Source organism: Orbicella faveolata, unplaced genomic scaffold (genome assembly GCF_042242905.1).
Source record: "Orbicella faveolata isolate gen_17 unplaced genomic scaffold, um_ofav_v1 contig_25, whole genome shotgun sequence".
Classification (NCBI taxonomy): Eukaryota; Metazoa; Cnidaria; class Anthozoa; order Scleractinia; family Merulinidae; genus Orbicella; species Orbicella faveolata.
The window spans coordinates 22,496,210-22,515,797 of record NW_028301553.1 but is presented as its reverse complement, the minus strand read 5'-3'; the positions used below and the strand labels follow the sequence as shown (position 1 = coordinate 22,515,797).

At 40.0% G+C, this 19,588-nt stretch overlaps 3 protein-coding genes and 1 pseudogene across 3 annotated transcripts; 2 read left to right on the top strand and 2 right to left on the bottom strand.

The window, feature by feature from the left end:
• Positions 1 to 4,571: 4,571 nt before the first annotated feature.
• Positions 4,572 to 5,493, top strand: LOC149109490 (uncharacterized). The gene is made up of 2 exons (XM_089294642.1): positions 4,572 to 4,966; positions 5,052 to 5,493. The coding sequence occupies exons 1-2, from the start codon at positions 4,572 to 4,574 to the stop codon at positions 5,491 to 5,493; spliced, it is 837 nt and encodes a 278-aa protein (XP_089150768.1).
• A 20-nt stretch (positions 5,494 to 5,513) lies between these two features.
• LOC149109489 (uncharacterized) lies at positions 5,514 to 6,443 on the top strand (annotated as a pseudogene).
• Positions 6,444 to 7,379: 936 nt separating this feature from the next.
• On the bottom strand, positions 7,380 to 10,738 carry LOC149109488 (cell adhesion molecule CEACAM5-like). Its single transcript, XM_089293719.1, has 3 exons — positions 10,705 to 10,738; positions 9,604 to 9,882; positions 7,380 to 7,648 (listed from the first exon to the last, which is right to left on the bottom strand). Exons 1-3 carry the CDS (start codon positions 10,736 to 10,738, stop codon positions 7,380 to 7,382), a joined length of 582 nt encoding a protein of 193 aa, XP_089149845.1.
• A 597-nt stretch (positions 10,739 to 11,335) lies between these two features.
• Positions 11,336 to 18,417, bottom strand: LOC149109487 (opioid-binding protein/cell adhesion molecule homolog). The gene is made up of 4 exons (XM_089294641.1): positions 18,023 to 18,417; positions 15,536 to 15,775; positions 14,079 to 14,357; positions 11,336 to 11,604 (listed from the first exon to the last, which is right to left on the bottom strand). Exons 1-4 carry the CDS (start codon positions 18,408 to 18,410, stop codon positions 11,336 to 11,338), a joined length of 1,176 nt encoding a protein of 391 aa, XP_089150767.1. The 5' UTR covers positions 18,411 to 18,417.
• Positions 18,418 to 19,588: the final 1,171 nt, after the last annotated feature.

Here is a 19,588-nt window from a genome sequence, read left to right as displayed (position 1 = left end):
CAACAAGTGTTGTGTATGTTCGTCCAAGGGAAAGAAATCTTTCAAAAAAAAAAAATAATAATGCGAATAAAACAATGACCAGTAGCATGGCTCATACTTCCTGTCAAACGGAAACAGAGTATATGAGCTGCTGAAAAGCGAAACATTGAGAAAAAGAAATTAGCTCTTTCGCGTACGTGTTGGTTCTTGTGTACTGATTGGTGAATCGCTAGGTAGCTGGTCATCAGAAATTGCTTGTATGGATCCCGGATCAACTTGGAAGTCACCAAAACCGTCGCCTTCTCCTGATATTTTCAGAACAGAGAGAACGTCGGGGATGTTTACACTTTGAGTGAAATCCAGGGATAAATAAGCAGTCACGCTGCCACACCTAATAACAACAGAAATGAGTCTATTACATTCTAAAGAAACTGTTGGGCTGCGTCCTCGGCAAGAGAAACACAGGTGTCTATTAACTTGAAGTTGATAAAGGTTAATTTATCAGTTGCCACAGTGTGAAAGTGAAGCCGACTATTCTAGCGTTAGCCCTTCGTCCTTGCTCTGACAGAGATAACGCTTGAATGTCAGGTTCACAAACTTGTCGCGGTGATAATCCTTTAACAACTTGATGTTGATTTAAAAAAAAAAAAAAAAAAAAACTATGCGTTTAAAAAAAGGATAAAAAAGACATTCCTCTAGTCCAAAAAAACTTTCGTATTCCTTACAAAAGACTTTCCCTATAATATAACTGAACAATGGCAATAAGAAATTTCCAATTTATGTTATGCCGGTAATCCAAATGATCTGCTATTAATCTGTTATAACTTACATCTCAAAACAGAGGAACTAATGACCAATCAATGAAAATCGCGATTGAAAATCTGGCCATCAATCAATATCAATCAGTAACTGTTAGCTATCAAATTTCCTTAAGAAATAAACTTTAACGGCGATAAACCGAAACGTTGGGGGCTTCCTGGGCTTCCCCTCCTCCATTAACCGCCTTTTATTAATTTTTCCCTCTTTCAGTACTCTTCAAGGGACAATCCTCATTTAACCCGTAACGGTTAACAAAAATGACATAAAAAAAAAGATTTCATACTTGCAGTTTTTCACTTCTACAGTTTTGAATATATTATCAAGAGCGCCTTCACGTTTGATCTGTCCATTGACCTAATAACGTAAACACATTTGACGCTAACAGAAAGGCATATAATTTTATTATTTCAGAACTATGGCTGATTTGGAGGTACACAGCACTCCATTCATCTTACACTGTGAGATATATACGACTTTAACAACCTTATAATTACTTATCAATTATTTGCCAAATCACGATATTCACAACCTCGTCCAATAACTGTTAAATGTTTTTAATGTCACTTCTGTAATGGGGCGAATTGGTAGGGGTCGCTTAATATTTGATAGTGGGCGCTAAATCAAATCATTACGGTATAGTGCAGACACTTCAACGTTTTAGGTATATCAGTGATCAGTTAGTTAAAGCAAAAAGAAATGGCTGCAAGAAAGTTCGAATTTAAGCTGGAGGTCTAAGCAAAAATTCCATATCCAACGAAGTAGCAGCTAATTTGACAATCTGATAAGAAACTCTAAGTAGTAGTTAATTGGTGAGTAAAAGAGATTTACATTTCACTTACCATTTCACCTATCTGTTGGCAGATGTCTGAAGGGTTATCGTCACAGCCCTTGTTTGAAACGGTTAACTTTATTAGAATGGTTTTAGCTCCGTCAACTAAACGGGAAAAGAAGTGCTAATATCACGTTTAAGTATTCAACACAACTAAACCGTCCAATCGCTGAAAAAAGAGAGAAGGAAGGAAGGAGGTAGACAAGGTGGGAGGGAAAGAAGGACGAAACAATGGGTCACAGATGGATGACGCGAAGGACCGACTAATGAACAGAATTCCAAGGAGAGTGCAGAATACAGTACACTGGGCCGCATAAGCTTTGAACATCGCCACTAGTTGTTTTGCTTTTAAAAACAAAACCAATTAAAATACATATCGAATAATGAAAGGAACGGTTTCTCAGTTTACGAGATATGTGAAGAGTAAGGAGCGCTGCTTGACGTATCAAAGTTGCGATCGAATTTGTAACTCGGCGCCATAGAGTCTACAGGAACAATTGAAGAGTTTCCATTCCGCGAAGCTTTAGAACATATTGGGCAAATATGAAAGGCCTCATCCTTTCTCTTTACCTGCTTTAACTTTCCTCTTTAAATGAGATTATCAATAATCAGAGTTAAATGGGAGATCTGCTCTTGGCCAGTAGATGATCGCTGCAGGCATGCGTAGTTGTGCCATTGCTGTGCAATTTCGTCCTCGTAGTTATGCTCTGCCTTGCCTTGTCGCTTTCCCTTTGGTTTGATTAACACCACTTTTTCGCCGATTTATTCCTTTGCTTCTAGTTCAAGAGTGCTCTGGTGTTTCGCTCCGTGTTTCTTTCACTCCTTTGCAGTCTCTTCGGCCGTCATGCTTCCCCAACGTACGAGAAATAGCTAGGAGAGCTCTGTGCCGGATGTGTGTTCGTCTCCAGCGTCCACCGTTTCTGTCTCAACTAATGCCGTTTCGACATCCGTGCTAGCATCTGGTACTCCTGCTAGTGCTTCCATATCGCCAGAAGTTTTAGCCTCTGAGATTCAGGCCATCCAAACTTCGATTTTAGCTATCGCCAAAAAGTCGTTATCTGCTGTGGTCGGCGCTCATTCAGTTTCTCAAGGCCTTTCCGCAATTGCCGCCCAAGATTCTTTCCTTGCTACTCGTACAACACACTTGGACGCATGTGGCTTTCATCAACCTTGGTCTTCATCGGTTCCTGCTGGGTTTTTGCCGTCGCCTTCTTCGTCCAGTACCGTCCTCCAGTACGAGTGGCTACGCAAGCGAACGTATCGACAGGAATGTTTTCGTCTCTTGTTGTACCATCTTTCGTTCTTGTATTTTCCTCGGCTACTTTGTCTTCCATAGCACCTTGTTCTTCGGCGCTTTACAGCCTACCAGCTACAGTTAATTCTGCCTTTGCTTCTCAACCAACTACGGCGGTTCCTTCGCTGACAGCCTTACCTCTTCAACAGCCTTTCGTGGTCGGCCCCGGCTACTCACCAGTACCTTTCAAGGTTGTTTGTCAAATCACTGCGGGAAAGTTCGTGAATCTGGAAGATTTATTAGCAGAAATATTACCATTTCCGAGCAAGAGCTGCAACTTTGGTTCAATGGCCACTTAGTGTTGTCGCACACGCCTAAAAACCGGAAGCGCCCAATTACGGACATCGCTTCGTTGATGGAAGCCTTTTCCATTTTTTATCTCATTCTCTGCTCGTCTTTCCCGCACCGATGGAGAGATCTGACAAGCTACAAGCTTTTAATACTCCGAACATATCGTCAATTTAGCGGGTTTTGCTAGCTGAACTACGACCGGGCCTTCAGGAAGCACACGGCTGCAGAAAACGTCACCGACTGGTCTAAGATGCATATTTAGCTTTTCAACTACCATACAGCTGGCGCTCAAGGTCGCACTCGCCCAGCCTCATCCCGTGTTGTCTCGTCTCAGGCAGAGGCCTCCGGTAATGCTTCTAGTAAAGTCATTTGCCAATCTTGGAATGCTGTCCACTGCACTGCAGTTAATCCACAGTGTCGGTTTCGCTGGGGCAGTCATCGTGCTACTTCTTGTACTTCTTCGCCGTCTTCTCGTGCTCGCTCGCCGGATCCTGAGGAGCCAAAGCGTCGCGAACGCCATTAACTGTCTTGCCCTTGTTGTTCCCCCGTTAAAGACTGAGTTGAATTAATTACTGTTGTCGTTCTTTAGTTGTGTTAGCTTTTTTGATACTATTTGTGCCTCTATCCTTTTTGAACGGATCCTTTGTCGTATTTCTAGTCTACTTTAATACTAGAATTTGTTATTATTACTATTTTCATCCTAGGCTCCTCTTTGACATTGCTCCTCTTTGACATATCCCGATAGGGCAAAGGCAAACTTTGTCCTCCTTCAGGGTGTCAAGGAAGGCTGTAGACTTGGTTGCGATAAACCTCTAACTTTGAAATCAGCTAGAAGAAATAAACTGTCCGCTTACCATCATTCTGGGGTGATCGACGTTTATTTAGCTAACGAGGTCAGGCTAGGCCGTATAGTGGGTTCTTTGATGCCCCACCAGTGCAAAACTTTCACGTAAGCAGTTTTGGGGTGATTCCTAAGAAAGGGCAGCCGCGCAAATGGCGCCTTATTGTAGACCTATCCTCGCCGCAAGGCCACAGCGTCAACGATGGAATCGATCCAGATCCTGGCATCTCCAGTACATCAAAATGGATGACATTATTAAGATGGTTTCTAAATTTGGACCGGGTGCGCTCATGGCTAAATTTGACATTTAATCTGCATACCGGAACATTGCTATTCATCCTTCGGACCGCCATCTATTGGGCCTGAAGTGGCGCAGTGCTTATTACATAGATCTCGCCTTACCATTTGGGCTTCGCTCAGCTCCAGCTATTTTCAACTCAGTTGCAGAATTGGTCGAGTGGATTTTGGTCCATAACTACGGCATTGAGGACTTGTTGCATTATTTAGATGATTTCATCATGGCAGCTCCAGCAAACTCAGTGGTCTGTGCTTCCAACCTTCAAGTAGCCGTAGCAGTGGTTGCCAGATCGGGTGTTCCTTTGCACCCTCAGAAATGCTTGGGTCCAGCCTCCTGCATGGTTCTCCTGGGAATTGAATTAGATACAGCAGCTCAGATTGCACGCCTTCCAGCTGATAAGCTTTTTGCTTTGCAAGAAGCTTTCTCCTATTGGTCAACCCGCAAATGTTGTACTAAAAAAGATCTTCAATCATTGATTGGTCGGTTGCATCATGGTTGCATGGTGGTTTGGCCAGGTCGCACCTTTCTTCTCCGAATGATTGATCTATTGTCCTGTTTCCGCAATGATTCTCATCCAATACGTCTTAACGTGGAGTTTCGAAAGAACTTGGCCTGGTGGGTAAAATGTTTTGGTCAATGCAAATGGAATATCCTTTTTCCTTTTTCCCACCCTTGAGCCTTTGCCTGATTTTTCTGTCAGTTCTGATGCATCTGGTGCTATTGGTTATGGTGCTTTTATGGACAACGAATGGTTCAATGGTCGGTGGTCTACTCTCCAATTTCCACTGTCCATTACTTACAAAGAACTTTTTCCTGTTGTTTTGGCAGCCCATGCTTGGGGTCATGGTTGGTCCCGCAGGCGTATCTTGTTTCACGTCAGTAACGAAGCTGTTGTTCACATTCTTAACTTGCTGACGTCTCCAGACCCAAACATTAAGCATTTGTTGCGTAGCTTACTCAAAGCTGCAGCCTTCTTCAGTTTTACATTTGCTGCGATTCATGTTCCAGGAAGAAATAACGGCATAGCTGACGCCTTGTCTCGCTTCTATTTTCAGGCCTTTCATTCTCAAGCGCCACATGCCAAGAAGTTTCCAATCCGCATCCCTCCTCAGCTCTTAGCCCATCTTTCCGTAGTCATTTAGAAGCTCGCTGCCTTTCGTTCATGTATCAAGGTCTTGCTTCTTCAATGCGCCGCAGCTATTCTTCTGCCCAGGAAACGTTTGTAAATTTCTGCGTCATGATTGGACATCTCAGCCCCTATGGTTCTCCATGCCCAGCCTCGGAATGGACCCTCTGTCTTTTTGCCACGTACCTAACCGGCTCCCTACGACACTATTCTATAAAAGTGTACCTATCTGCGGTGCGTCCTTTTCATGTCGATCAAGGATTCCCTGACCCCTTGGAGAACTGCCTTCGGCTTCAAAGAGTTCTTAGAGGAATCAAGCGTTCTCAGGCTACCCTACCTTCCAGGCCACGCCTACAAGTTTCCAGTAACATTCTTCGCATAATTTACTCTGCCCTCGATCTCAATTCTTTTGACGATGTTATGTTTTGGGCCGCCTGTCTTTTGGCTCATTTTGGTTTTTTGCGGTCTGCCAAGTTCACTGTCCCCAGCTTATCAGCCTTCAACCCGTGCGTCCATTTGTCCGAGTCCGATGTTTTTGCGGACGTTCCTCTCGATCCATGTTGCCTTCAAGTTTTTATCAAAGCTTCTAAAACCGACCCCTTTCGAAAAGTGTGAAACATTTTGATTGGACTGGATTCGCCGCTTTTGTGCACTGTCCAAGCTGTGGTCTCCTACTTGGAACGTCGCGGTCACTGTCCTGGCCCCTTGTTCCTTTTAGAAAATGGTCTTCCACTAACTCGCTCATTGGTAGAAGACAGGTTGAGAGCCATTCTTCTTTCTGCTGGTCTCCCTGGTGATTTTTCCAGCCACAGTTTTCGAATTGGGGCAGCCAAATCCGCAGCGAGGGCCGGTGTTCCAGACCACCTTATCCAGGTCTTAGGCCGGTGGAAAAGTGATGCTTAGAAACAATATATTAGAACCCCACCGGATCTTATAACTCGCGCAGCCAAATCATTGGTTGAATAGTTTGGTTAGTCTCGTTTAATTTAGTTGCATCTGTGAATTTTTCCCTCTTGCTTCCATAAGCGTATTTGCTCGTCGCTTAGTAGCCTGGTTTTTTTGTTTGTTTGTTTGTTAGTTAGTTTGCTTGTTTTTCTTGTTTTTTTGGGGGGGGCTGCTTTCTTTTTCAACGGGGGGCGTTAATTGCTTTTGCCCCATTGCTCTCCCACTGTTAGCATTTGCCTTGCTTGGAGGGGGTGCCTCCCCGCAGTTACGTACTTGGAGATTCATTGTTTGGAGGGTCGACCCCCATGGCTGCCTCCTCCCATCGGTCCTCCGTTTTATAAGTACTTACATCTCTCTTGGAGTTCCTTTATTTTTGGAGGTGACCCGTGGGAGGTTGCCATGGATCCCCCTGTTTATTTGCATTTTGCCCTCACTTGCTCATTGCCTGCTTTGCTGTCAATTGGCACCTACTTTCCATTTTGAATATTGCTTATCGACAAATTAGATGAGATTAGCAATAATCAGAGTTAACGGGGAGATCTGCTCTTGGCCAGCGGATGATCGCTTCGGACTTGCGTAGTTGTGCCGTTGCTGTGCAGTTTCTCCCTCGTGGTTTTGCTCTGCCTTGCCTTGTCGCTTTGCCTTTGGTGTGCCCCATCTTACCCGCCTCTTGATTCATGGAGAGCCCTTGTGTCTAGGTAAGTATACTTATTCTCCACTGAGAATTCAGTGTGACAGGTGCCAGGGGAAGATGACCCGTGGGAGGTTGCCATGGATACCCCCCCCCCCTTTATTTGCAATATTGCCCACATTTGCTCATTGCCTGCTTTGCTGTCAATTGGCACCTACACTCAATTTTGAATATTGCTTATTGACATGTTAACATCCCTAAAAGACAAATGTGTTCCAAGTTGTCCTCGAACCCTAATCAGAAAACAGGAGGTAATTTTTATTGTATTACGTGGATGTTAACTTACCAACAGTGACGCTGACAGCATTGCCTCCTGTGCCAACTGTGTTTACAGGAACACAAGTGTACACTCCATCTGCTTCAACTGTGACATTAAACACACCTGAGGCACTTTTACCAACAGAGTTGCCATTAAAGTAGAAATGATACTCAGCTTCAGGACTGGCGTCTGTTTGGCAATTCAAAATCATAATACTGTCATGAAGTAATGTTGTGTTACTAGGAACTGTAGTGAGGGTTGTTGCATCAGGTGCATCTTGAAAAAGAAAAAACTAACCTTAAAAGACATCATTCATTAATCAATGTTAATGCATCTTGGGATATTTGTTAGATAGTAGTGTAGTCTCACTGGAAAATGCAAGAGTCGTGTTTTGGTCTGTGCAACTCGAACGCAAAAATATCCTGTAACTCGATCATTCAGATTGAAGATCAATAATCCGATAGACAAAATAGTTTCAATTAAATATACGGAGCTGTGTTTTCTTAGTTTAACAAGAGGTTCCACGTAGCCTATACTCATGTGCAAGAGAATACAAGTTATATAAAATAAATACGCAATGCGTACATAGTCATATATATATATATATATATATATATGTATATATCCTTACACATGTTGCTAAAAATGTACTGTTTCAATAATTAATACAAAACACAAGGTGTATTAGACTAACCAAGAAGCAGAAAAAGAAAAAGGAAAAAAAACGTAAACACACAAGTGTTTTATTACCTGACATTGCTCGTCACATTCTTCTTAACTTGACTAGAGCAATTTCAGTTCTCAAAGGACACAAACCTTGTACCAGAATAACTTTAAGTATATTACAGTCCTTTTTGCATTTTCTAAAAGCTAAAGATATAAAAAGTTGTCTGAAATAACACCAAAAACACTTTCTCATGGGAACTCGAGCAAGTAAATTTCAAAGTTCAGAGGACTTGTCAGGTAAAACACAGGTAAAATTTCATCATCAGTTTCACTTCAGCAGTACTTTCAAGTGTTTCATATATTACTTCAAAATTTATTTTCTACATTTGGTGCTGTTAGAAATGATTTCTTTTGAGGAGATATTTAAAAGAGTCGCACAGACGTTTCCAGTAACCTCGGTTAAAAGTTTTAGCCCACTTGTTACTTGAACTTTTGGTGGATTCCTTCTTAACACATAGGCTAGTATACAACAATAACTGAACTGAACAACTTTAATCTGCATTTGATAATGGTGACAAGATAACGCCGAAACGTCAAGTTATAGCACGCATTTTTCTTTCAAAATATTTTTTTTTGTAATCGAGTATCTATTGGAATTTGAGGGGCAAAAGAAACTTGAAACTTTTGTCCTGAAATCCTCGGAGGCATGCTGGAATATTCATATACGGTATATCGAACGTGGCCTATTACCTGTTTTGTTGAATACGTCCATTTACACGAGCAGGAAGCATTTTTTGACCAAAAGGTTAAGTATACAGAGCACGTTCTTAGTAAATGATTCTTCTAAATATGTCCTTGAATCTCCAAAACCCTAATAAATTTGAGACTTGTCATATTGTCAGATAGCGTTTGACATAAACAATGGCTTACCTCCCCAGAAACACTTTCTTGCTGTTCATGTATGCTCACATGCCAGTTCAGAATCTTAACAACGAACTAAAGTACTGATAGGTACTTTCACATCGTATCAAATTGGGGAAAAAGCACAACGTTTGCGAAAAACAGCACCTTCTTGAAGAATCCAATATGGCGGACGGAGCTTCAAAGACCGTGGTAAACGTATGCTCGCATAAATTTGCATGCACAAATGTAACACCAAAACGGAGAAACGGAGCCCAATCCTTAACTCATGCGCCATACTGCGCATAAGTAAATAGGCAGTAGTGTAGTCCTATTGAGAAAATGCCAGAGTTGTTCTGTGCATCTCAAACACAAAAATAAAATGTAATTTGTCGTTTAGAACGCAACAGCAATGAGGATTATTAGGAAATTCATTAAAAAGGCGTATAAGCAAGATATTTCTAATTATAAAGGTGCTGTGTTTGTTTTGTCACAACTACGACAGCGCTCATTAGTTAATTCAACAATATTGATTTCTTTAAGCTCTTATACGGAGAAATCTTGTGAGGAAATGAATCATCCAGTAATACTCGGGATTATAGGAAGATTGTCGAGTGAAGGTAGTCAACTACAGAAAGAGGATAGCAATTATGTTGTACACTTACATAACACTGTAACAGTTATAACTTCTGTAAGTCCATCACCAAAGTCATTGAACGGAGTGCAACGATAATTCACTTGATTCACCCTTTCATTGAAAGACGTTGTGATCACCGAGACGTCACTGCCAGTTGTGTCATTAACAAAACTGTCCTGGTCTTTGTAGAATCGATACTTTGCAGGTGGGTTGGCCTTTGAGATGCACGTGATGCTGAAGGATGTATTAACTACAACTGACCTGTGACTCAAAGAAGTCCTCAGATTTGTGCCTATTGGACGATAGTCTAAAGTCAAAGAGAAAAAATGTAATTGTTACTTATGTACACGTAACTTATGCCATCCTGTAGAAATGTCATGTAGTTCAATTTTATATATTTGAAGTCAATTATACTGTGCGCAAGACTACAGTGTAATCAAAACACTAGATTGTAGCGTTTCGGCTCTGTGAAAATTTGAAAAGGGTTCTATGATCTTATGATGATATTAACCTCTCAACTCGACTAATGGACCTCAACATAGACAGGCTTAATTTTCGGTCAAGGGAAATAAAAACCAGTGCAAAAAGTAGATGGTTAGGAATAACCGAGTTCAGATAAGCAAGTCCAACCGCGTCTCCTCAGTTTTCTACCTAGACGTATGTGACATAGATCGAGGAGCGCTTTTTAGCACTAAAAAGTAAGAAACCAACGCAACAATTTGGAGTGCCTAATCTACAGAGTTCATGTAAATAAATAATAGTGGATTTATAGGGAGGATATGCACAAGCTCTGATCCCTTTAAAAGAATAGGTGGGTATTGCAGACAGAAATCTTCAAGTAGTGATTTTGTTAGAAACCATAGGTTGAATGGTCCCTATTTAAAAGCTTGGATAATGTATAAAGACAAACATTGGCTCACATGTAAAGGCAACACTTTAAAACACCCAAACTGGAAAATATTACATAAATACTCCCCAAAAATAACTAATGTGAAATGACGAGATTTTTTTCCTTTTGTGCGCTTGTTTCGTCCTGTCGATAGTTTGTCGTAAAGAGGGAAATCAAAAGGACTGCTTCGAAAGAATTACAAGGAGTACACTTATGGGGGTGCATAACACTCTAGCTTACTGTCATCTGATCTGTTGCTGTATTTTATAAGCATGCAAAAGTTTCAGAAAGATAATAATAATGTGTCGTGTCATAAAATAATCCTGCGAACTGCAAAACTATACAATAATTAAAATACCTACTATTTGATCATGGGTAAAGGTAAAGTCTGCATACGAACCTAGTAGCCCACCAGGTCGGAGCTTATCCCGGTTTCTGTAGCATGAAGCGACTAGGAGTATTTCTACTCCCCCCTAGATGGGACGCTCGTCCATCGCAGGGTTACCCCCAGCATTAAGTTCGCCGGTACCCATTTATACACCTGGGTGGAGAGAGGCACTGTGAGAGTAAAGTGTCTTGCCCCAGAACACAACGCAATGTCCCCGGCCAGGGCTCGAACCCGGACCGCTCGATCCGGAGACAAGCGCAGTAACCATAAGCCCGCCGCGCCTCCACACTATTTGATCATGACAAGAGTACGACTTTGTGTGAACCTGTCATTAAATTAAGCATCAGTGGGAATTTGAAGTTTTGGGGGATCTTGTGTCTTCTAAAGGGTCAGGACGTATTTAAAGGATAAATTGTTGAAAGCATCACTACTACTTCAATATAACTCTTAACGTCAAATAACTTGTGCTCCATAAATTTCTTGTTAAATCAAAATTTTTGTAGACCTACATTGAACGTTAATGAATGTAACAACACTGTCTGGACTCCCTACGCCATTGTCAGCAGTACACCTGTAGCCTCCTTCATCCTGTTTACCAGAGATGGTCAAAGGAAAGGACACAGAACTGTTGTCAGAAACTCTTGTCCAGGTAATATTTGGTGTTGGATTACCATCCGCTGTACATGCTAGAGTCACTGAGTCACTTTCATTCACTGTGTTATTGCTAGAGATGTTGATGACGGTCGGAGCATCTATGCCAGAGATAAAGACAATAAGGGTGATATCAAAAATATTAATAAATGTGAAGAATGATCATCGCAGTAAATTTTCCAATTTAAGCAATTGGAAAGAAGAAGCCTGAAAAAATCAGGGCTTCAACGGGATTCGAACCCGTGACCTCCGCGATACCGGTGCGATGCTCTACCAAATGAGCTATGAAGCCACACATTGGGAGCGAGGTCAATTAATTGAGTTCATATCTTCCCGTGAGGAGTGAAATGATGAGAAGTATATATGTGAAATAATTCACATTTAAACTGGGGTAGTAGATGAATGGGAAGAATGATCATCGCCCTGATTTTTGCAGGCTTCTTCTTTCCAATTGCTTAAATTGGAAAATTGACTGCGATGATCATTCTTCCCATTCATTTACTACCGCAGTTCAAATATCAATTATTTCATATATACATCACATCAAAAATATCAATACTCGCACAAATTATTTTAAACAATGTGCATCTTTTAAAATTGCTATTTGGAGAACTTGAGAGGATTTCAAATTTGATAATTACTCTTTCTCTGAATGACTTAAAGATAGAAACGTTGTAGACTAGTTTTACAGGTTACAAGCCGTGAGACCAGTGTTATCAAAAGGAAAAGGCAAGCAGAAAAAACTTTTATTAAACATCGTCATAATAATCACATAAAGAGAAACACTAGCGGAAAAGATAAATTATACGTCTGACAATTCACAAGCGTACCAAGGTTTCAGGAGAAACAACAAGATGGTAGGAGTAACGGTATATGAACGTTTTAAAGTATAAAGTGCTATGGAAGCTCTAAAATATGAAGAAACATCGAAAAGATAACACCACAGAGTAAGACCAAAAACGTTCAAATTTTCCAAAATATGGAAAGACGCCTGATCAAAACAGCCCAAAACTTAAGAACAGACCAAAATAAGAGAATAAACATCGATAAGAAAGGACTAATATATCATAACATAGGCCAAGAATAACGAAATAAACATATAGACTGGAAGTGCGAAAAACACTACTGCTGACAGGATGTAACGCAATGTACATGCAATAACTGGAGAAGCACTGGAAATACAAGCTGAGAAGGGTAGATCTATTTACAACGGAAAGCCAAAACAGGAAAACGAAAAGAATTGACAAAATAGTGAAATAAATCTGTCAGACTACAAAGTATCTGAACGAGATTCATATCTACCACAGTACGGACGGCCTGAAGTTGAGAATTTCTTTTTTTGTTCGGAGGGTACAAGTACAAAATCTTCTTTTTGGCAAGCAAAATATGGCTTTGTTTGTAGTATACCTACCTTGATAGGATATTCTTACATCCAAGAATCGTGGCAAAATATATTTTAATCTCCTTAATCTCAAATCTTGTATTGTTAGCGAAACACATTTTTATTACACTAGTAACTTACGACAGTTACGATTTACAGTAAACTAAGCTTGCTGAAGTTTAGTAACGCCAATGCATGTGGCTATGACATCTCCACCAGGCATTTAAATTACCTTTTCAATACGACCGTCTACGAGCTTAAACACCAATTCCTAAACGCGAGCCAACTAGGTGGGTTCTGAAGGTATGCTCTCCCAGAAAATCTTTGATTTCAATTCCTATTAAAGGGAGAGGGAAATTGCATACCGTCCTAAAGCTCACTCTTAAATCATGCATGATACAAAAGTAAGGCATGTACTCCACTTCGTTAAACTTTTAATAGACAAGAGATCAACAAATGTACAAATATTATGTGGTCAAGAGCTTTAGCCATCGTGTCAGTGGATGCATAGCATATTTGCCTGCAGTAGTTTAGTCTTTTCATGGGAACTGATTGTTCTCCAGTCTCAATTTCAATTCCTTCATGTTCGCGTTTTCCGTGTCAGCGCTGTTCCTGCCACTGAGTTTTTACTAAAGTCGGGTCGAAGAATGATTTGAAATTTACGTCGCTTCCTGCATTTTCGCCATGACATTAACATCCAGTTTACCACTATCAGTTTACATTCTTGTCTTCTTTACTAGGAATTTTATCTTTGTGGGAAAGCAGCCGCTCTACGATTAAAAATTCTAAATCAGTCGATGCATTTCGGACTTTAGTTTCCCGACAAGGTAAGTTATCCATTCCAGAAGAAGATCTGCGTAGTTCTTTAAGAAGTTTTTTTTTTTTTTGTATTTATCTAAAGGTAAAGTCCCCAGCCCCTCCTCCAGCGCGGTCACTGCTGAAAAACTTTGGAAACTGTCGTCAGCCAACTAAAACAGTATTGAACTTAACGCTTTAGCAAAAGCGTTTGCAGGCTGCATTGCAATTGTAGCTAACTGCGTAATCACGCAAATGAGTTTATCCAACAGTTCTGACCCTTAGAAGTCAAGTGACGGTGAATTTCTTTGCTGAAGTAAATTACTTTCCTGAGCTGGCTTATATGATATTTTGGTAAAAACATACAACGTGGGATAGCTACAGATACTACATACTTACATAACACAGTCAGAGTTAACCCATCTCTAGGTCCATCACCAAAATCATTAAATGGAGTGCAGCTGTAGTTCACCTGCTTTCTTCTTTCACTCACTGAAGTTGCAATAACTGAGACATCACTTCCAGTTGTGTCATTAACAAAATTGTCCTGGTTTTTGTAGAATCGATACTTTGCAGGTGGGTTGGCCTTTGAGCTGCACGTGATGCTGAAGGATTTATTCAATACAACTGACCTGTCGCTCAAAGAAGTCCTCAGATTTGTGTCTATTGGATGATAGTCTAAACTCAGAGAGAAATAATCATGTAAGTATAACTTATGTTCATGTAACTTATGCCATCCTGTAGTTCAATTATATTTATTTAAAGTTTAACAGTAAGTGTACTGTCATTTCGGTTATTGAACCAAACTAAAAGGGAGAATAGTACAAACAAGACGCCAGGAGAATGATAGTAAAACGACAGAGAGGGAGAAAAAGAACGACTTATGTTTTTTAAGACCAACACAAATAAGCGTAGCAAAAACAGCTTTGGACAAAACTTTTAGAATGAAAAGAATGACGGTTTGTGACCCAAAAAACGGATCTGGCCGCGGGAAGACAGCTCACCCTTAAGCAGCCGCGTTATTAGGAGTAACGGAACATTCAACCAAAAAATTTGGTGAGCAAGCCGACCAGAAACATTATCACGAAACGACGCTTTTGGGACCTACTCATTAAAGGCCGTTGTTTTGGTTAGAGTGTGTAGTTTCGCTGATATCGTCACTCCATAAGTCCTTTTTCAAAGGTGCATGACAAAGATTTTGACATATTTAGCAGAAATATATAATAAGGCAACTTGTCATAAAGCTGCCTAAGAAGAATCTATATAAATGTTAACAAATATTAGGAATCTCCTCTTTACCCCTTTTTCGATAGGATTACATTCTGTTATCTATATTATGTTCCAGACATGACGACGTCAGTTTTGTTTCACTCCAGATAATATTCAAGTAAAACTGTTCCAACATTATTTTTTTCTGTAATTTATTCTAAACTGAGATTAAACTACCCACAACCAGTGGTAATCAGAAATCAAAATGTGTAAAACAAATTAGATTCTATTAAATTGAAATAGGTGTATGACAATATATTCTGGAGCTAAGGTAGGTCCGTAGAGAAAAATTTAGGTCGAGTTATTGAGCTTCAGGTCCCTCTTGATGTTCTTCACTTCAGTTTTGGCCAGGAAGCTACTAAATGGCTGATTTCTTAAACATGCACACGTAATCGATGCCGGATGAAAAAACATTCACCTGTACCTTAAAGAATAAAAAATGGGAAGAACGGAAGTGAAATGTTGTTGTTGTTGTTGTTTGTACCGTAGATCAATGCACTGAAAGTAAATTTTATCAAAAAAACAAAAAGTTATGTTAACTGCTATTTTTATTTTTATGTGTGGATTAAAAAAAACGTTTTACTCACTTTCAACAATAACGTAGACCACTTGGCTTGCTGGATTACCAATACCATCGTCAGCAGTACATCTGTAGCCTCCATCTTGTTTACCAGTGATGGTTAAAGGAAAGGACACAGGACTGTTGTCAGAAACTCTTGTCCAGGCAATGCTTGGTGTTGGCATACCTTTTGCTGAACAGTTGAGTGTCACTTCCTCATTTTCATTCACTGTTTGGTTTCCTGAGATATGAGTGATGTCTGCTGGGTCTAACAGGACAATGTACTGAGGGTTCATCTTATTAAAGGGTAAAGTTATTTTTATTAATTATTTACTTAGTTAATAATCAGCTCTTATTAACCGAGGAGGAGGTCTGTATGGGGGAATCTTGACCGAGGTCGTGAGTACAGACCGAACGCAGTGAGGTCTGTACACACGACCGAGGTCAAGATTCTCCCATACAGACCTACATGTACTAAGCTCGGTTAATAAAATGTTTATTATATGGCAAACAAGAACAATTTAATTCGTTTAATGTAACTGGTTTGTGTTAACTGACATTTTGATTGCAAACGGCGATGAGCAAAGTTTGCTCGTCCTCTTTAATTTTTTTGTATCAGGCTTCTTATTGTTAGAAGAAAATGGACATTAATGATTTTGCATTTTAGCTTGCAATGCTTTCACTGCAAAACATTACGGGTCCAGATGCCGGTCTAGATGGGAAAACCTAGACCGCTTTCAACATCGATTTCAGCCAATCATATTGGTAAATTTGTTAGTACCCAGTCCTTGTGAGACAGAGCCAGATAACAACACTATTTGTAATTTTTGTTTCCACATAAGCCAAAACATGAAAAACATCATTTTTGGAGGTTTTGGGACAAAGGGACGTTAATTCTCTCGCATAACAGAAATGCCGAGAGATTTGGTTAATACTTATTTTCACAGTCTGCCGTTGAGAAACACAAGACAATAGAGAGTTTATGTTCAATTCGGAGTATAACACTCAATCCACTCATTGCTTACATAAAGGACAATGCTTGATGCTATTGCTTGCGTGGAGCTAAGTGTTTGATATCTACGCTTAGATGATCAAGGAGGTCTCAGCCATTGTTTACACCTGAAATAACAGTCTAAATAGATCTAAGGAAAGCTAAAGATACTGGTAAGGATAGTCATGGTTTCCTTCATCGATGTTTCACTTCCAACACTCAAAAACGATTATAATTTCAAATCGATGTCAAAAGTAATAGTTTTCACATCTTCGTCGTGGAGATTCATTTGTCCCTCTCCTTTTAAATAAAATCATTCGTAGGCGGAAGGATCAAAGAAGTGACAATGAGAGGGAGAGAGACATAATAAGAACCATAAGTTCGGCGGACGAGTAGGACTTGGAGCTCAGCTTTTCAATTCTAGTGCTTGCGCTTTCAATAACACCAATCTCGTACATATAGTCCATCGTTCAGCTGGCCAACAACAACGGGGAGGTGTGAAAGATTTGAAAACATAACTGGATTGAAATTTGAAGCAGTATGTACTCAATCTTGACGATTTCCAGAATCTTTGTTAGATGAATGCTACCTCTTTTTTTCAGTTGATGCCATAATAGTGGTATCAGATAAATGCCCAGTCATTGGTAAACAACTTAGGACAACTTTTGTGACACAAACCGTTACCAAAGCAACAGCACAACACATCTTACACCCTTAATTTTAGCTTTAAATGCTTGAAACTCAAAAACGAGTCCGGTAAGCTCGTTTTGTATTAACTAAAGGTTGTTATAGATCGTACTTTTCCGTGGTGACTTGTAAAAAAACAATGAAAGGTAGCGAAACAGGGCGCTACCTTACTATAAGAGGTCTACTAACTCCTTCCCCTTAAGGACAGCGACTAATTAGTGCAAAGGTCTTTTCCGCGATTTAGGACTAGGTGGAAAACGAATATTATAACAAGAGTTATTGCAATTAAAAAAAAAATGATGGGTAAGCGCGCATTTATCAGAGATGATGGTTTTAAAGGCGAAAAATATATGTTTTAATTCAAAAATATTCCAAGAAAAAGTTGCAAAATTGTGGCAGTAGACAAGTTTCTTTGTGTCTCATAGAATTAGTTGTAGATTTATAAATAACCCGGGAAATAATGATGAAGTCTAAATCTGGTGAATGTTTCTGGATAACCAGATAAATGTTATTATGACAACAGTCGAACGTAATTTTGAAGACTACATTTTAACGTTGCGTGATTTGTCTTTTCTTGAAAGTTAGTTAGCTCTGTTACTGTATTTTACTTTCCTAAATAAAGGAGTAGAAACCTGACTCCTTCTAGAATTTCTCACGTATTTGGCTAAAAGCCTTATGCGTAGGACTATTTTTAGTATAGTGCATAAGCTCGCCTCTGATTAAGGCTTTCTTGTCCCTCGCGGGATAAAAACACTCCAAAGGAATGTATGTGGATTAAAGAAAACCAACTACATGTATTTTAATTAATGGCACAAGAATCCTACTGTAAATTCTTACCTGTGACCTCAACTCGTATGTTGTATGCCCAGAAATCCCCATCCACTACCAGCTTGCACTGAAAAGTAGCATTCTCCTGTTCAGTCACCTTGTTTATTGTCAAACTGGAAAACTGACTCGTGCTGTAAATGCTGAAAAGATCTCTGTATTTGCTACTGGGGTTTCCAGAAGGGCCCGGACTGATTACAAGTCCAATGTCATCCTGACTGCTGCCATCACCAATGGAAAACGTGGTCAGTGTTAATGATTGACCGGGTAGCAATGTGTAATTCCACCTTAGAAGCACATTAGTACTTCCATTCCGCACTAGAAAAACAGCAGTTTGAATGTCAGCTAGGCTAGTCCCCGCGTTAGTTTGATTCCAAGCTGGAGGAGGAGCTGTCCACATCAAAATAGCCTCTACAAGAAATTGTACGTTTCAGTGTTAGTATTTGACCTTTATTGATACAAAAGTATGATGCATGATTTAAGCTAGATAATTTCAAGGGTTCGTACGTTGTTCTTGGCTTATTTATCAAATGTGAAACGCCATTATATCCTCTCGGGAATCGCATGGGAGGGAGTTCTTTGTAATGTTTATGTAAAAGCGCTATATTTGTTACATATTCCAAGAATCGAGTAGAACTTAAGATCTTGGGGTCCAACAGTAATCCCCTTTCGATACAATCTATCATTCCTTGTGAAATCAAAATGAAATAATAAAAAACATAAGGCTGTCCCAAACAGTTTGTAAACAAGAAACAAGAGTCTATTTTTAAAAGCCTCTAAACCGGAAGCATTACATCCTTTCCAAGCCTAAGGCAAAATGATGCCCTATTTACTAGTAAGGATCAAGAAACACAAAAACCATACCCTATCCTGCGGTACATGCCGATATAGCCTATATATGGGAGTATCCGCCCCCGGAAAAAATGTTGGGACAACTACTGTCTCCGTTAGCATTTGCTGTCTGAAATATCAGATAGGTGTGAAAATTTGCGCTTTTGTTGGAAGGATTAAAATTCTCGCTTTTGAAGATTACCTATTTTAAAGATTCCTTATGTTAAAAATTCTCCATTCCAAATGTTCCCTATTTTAGAGATTCACCATTTTTAGACTTGTACGTATTAATTTTATCATGATAAAATAATTGCGTTCGACGATAGGAGAACGCATACTAATCGGGTCATTCCCGCGGGTTTATGTCCCGCGATTTTCCGCGATGCCAGATGATTTTAGAGTTTGAACGCCATTTTGGACTGGCTTTGTGGCACACATAGCCTCGGTCTGATGTGATGCCCCCGTTTGAATAATAGTGAGGTCTTACATGAAGTGGTGTCCGTCCATTTCCATGTGCTTTTCTTCGTTCGTTGTTCTACGTAGGAATCGTCGCAGTTTTCCCCAAGGTTAGTGAAGTTGTGTTGATTTATTTGAACTATTACTAGCTAAAATGCCTAAAGGTACTTATCTAAGCACCAGAAAGCTGTGTAGCGCTGTATTTTCTCCGAAACCGCGTGGGTAACATATCGATTTGTGATCTGTGTCGCCCTTCAGGAGTCAGCTGCTTTTCTGGGCCATTGACTTCTC

Bases quoted from the DNA above. Each gene is read 5' to 3' on its own strand.
- LOC149109490 (XM_089294642.1), top strand. From the start codon at position 4,572: ATGGCAGCTCCAGCAAACTCAGTGGTCTGTGCTTCCAACCTTCAAGTA. The intron at 4,967-5,051 runs GTGGGTAAAATG...TTTTTCTGTCAG, and splicing joins TTTCGAAAGAACTTGGCCTG to TTCTGATGCATCTGGTGCTA.
- LOC149109488 (XM_089293719.1), bottom strand. From the start codon at position 10,738: ATGCTTATAAAATACAGCAACAGATCAGATGACA. The intron at 9,883-10,704 runs GTAAGCTAGAGT...CTTTGACTTTAG, and splicing joins CAGCAACAGATCAGATGACA to ACTATCGTCCAATAGGCACA. The intron at 7,649-9,603 runs GTAAGTGTACAA...TTCTTTTTCAAG, and splicing joins TATAACTGTTACAGTGTTAT to ATGCACCTGATGCAACAACC.
- LOC149109487 (XM_089294641.1), bottom strand. From the start codon at position 18,410: ATGTGGACAGCTCCTCCTCCAGCTTGGAATCAAACTAACGCGGGGACT. The intron at 15,776-18,022 runs GTAAGAATTTAC...TTGTCCTGTTAG, and splicing joins CATACGAGTTGAGGTCACAG to ACCCAGCAGACATCACTCAT. The intron at 11,605-14,078 runs GTAAGTATGTAG...TCTCTGGCATAG, and splicing joins GTTAACTCTGACTGTGTTAT to ATGCTCCGACCGTCATCAAC.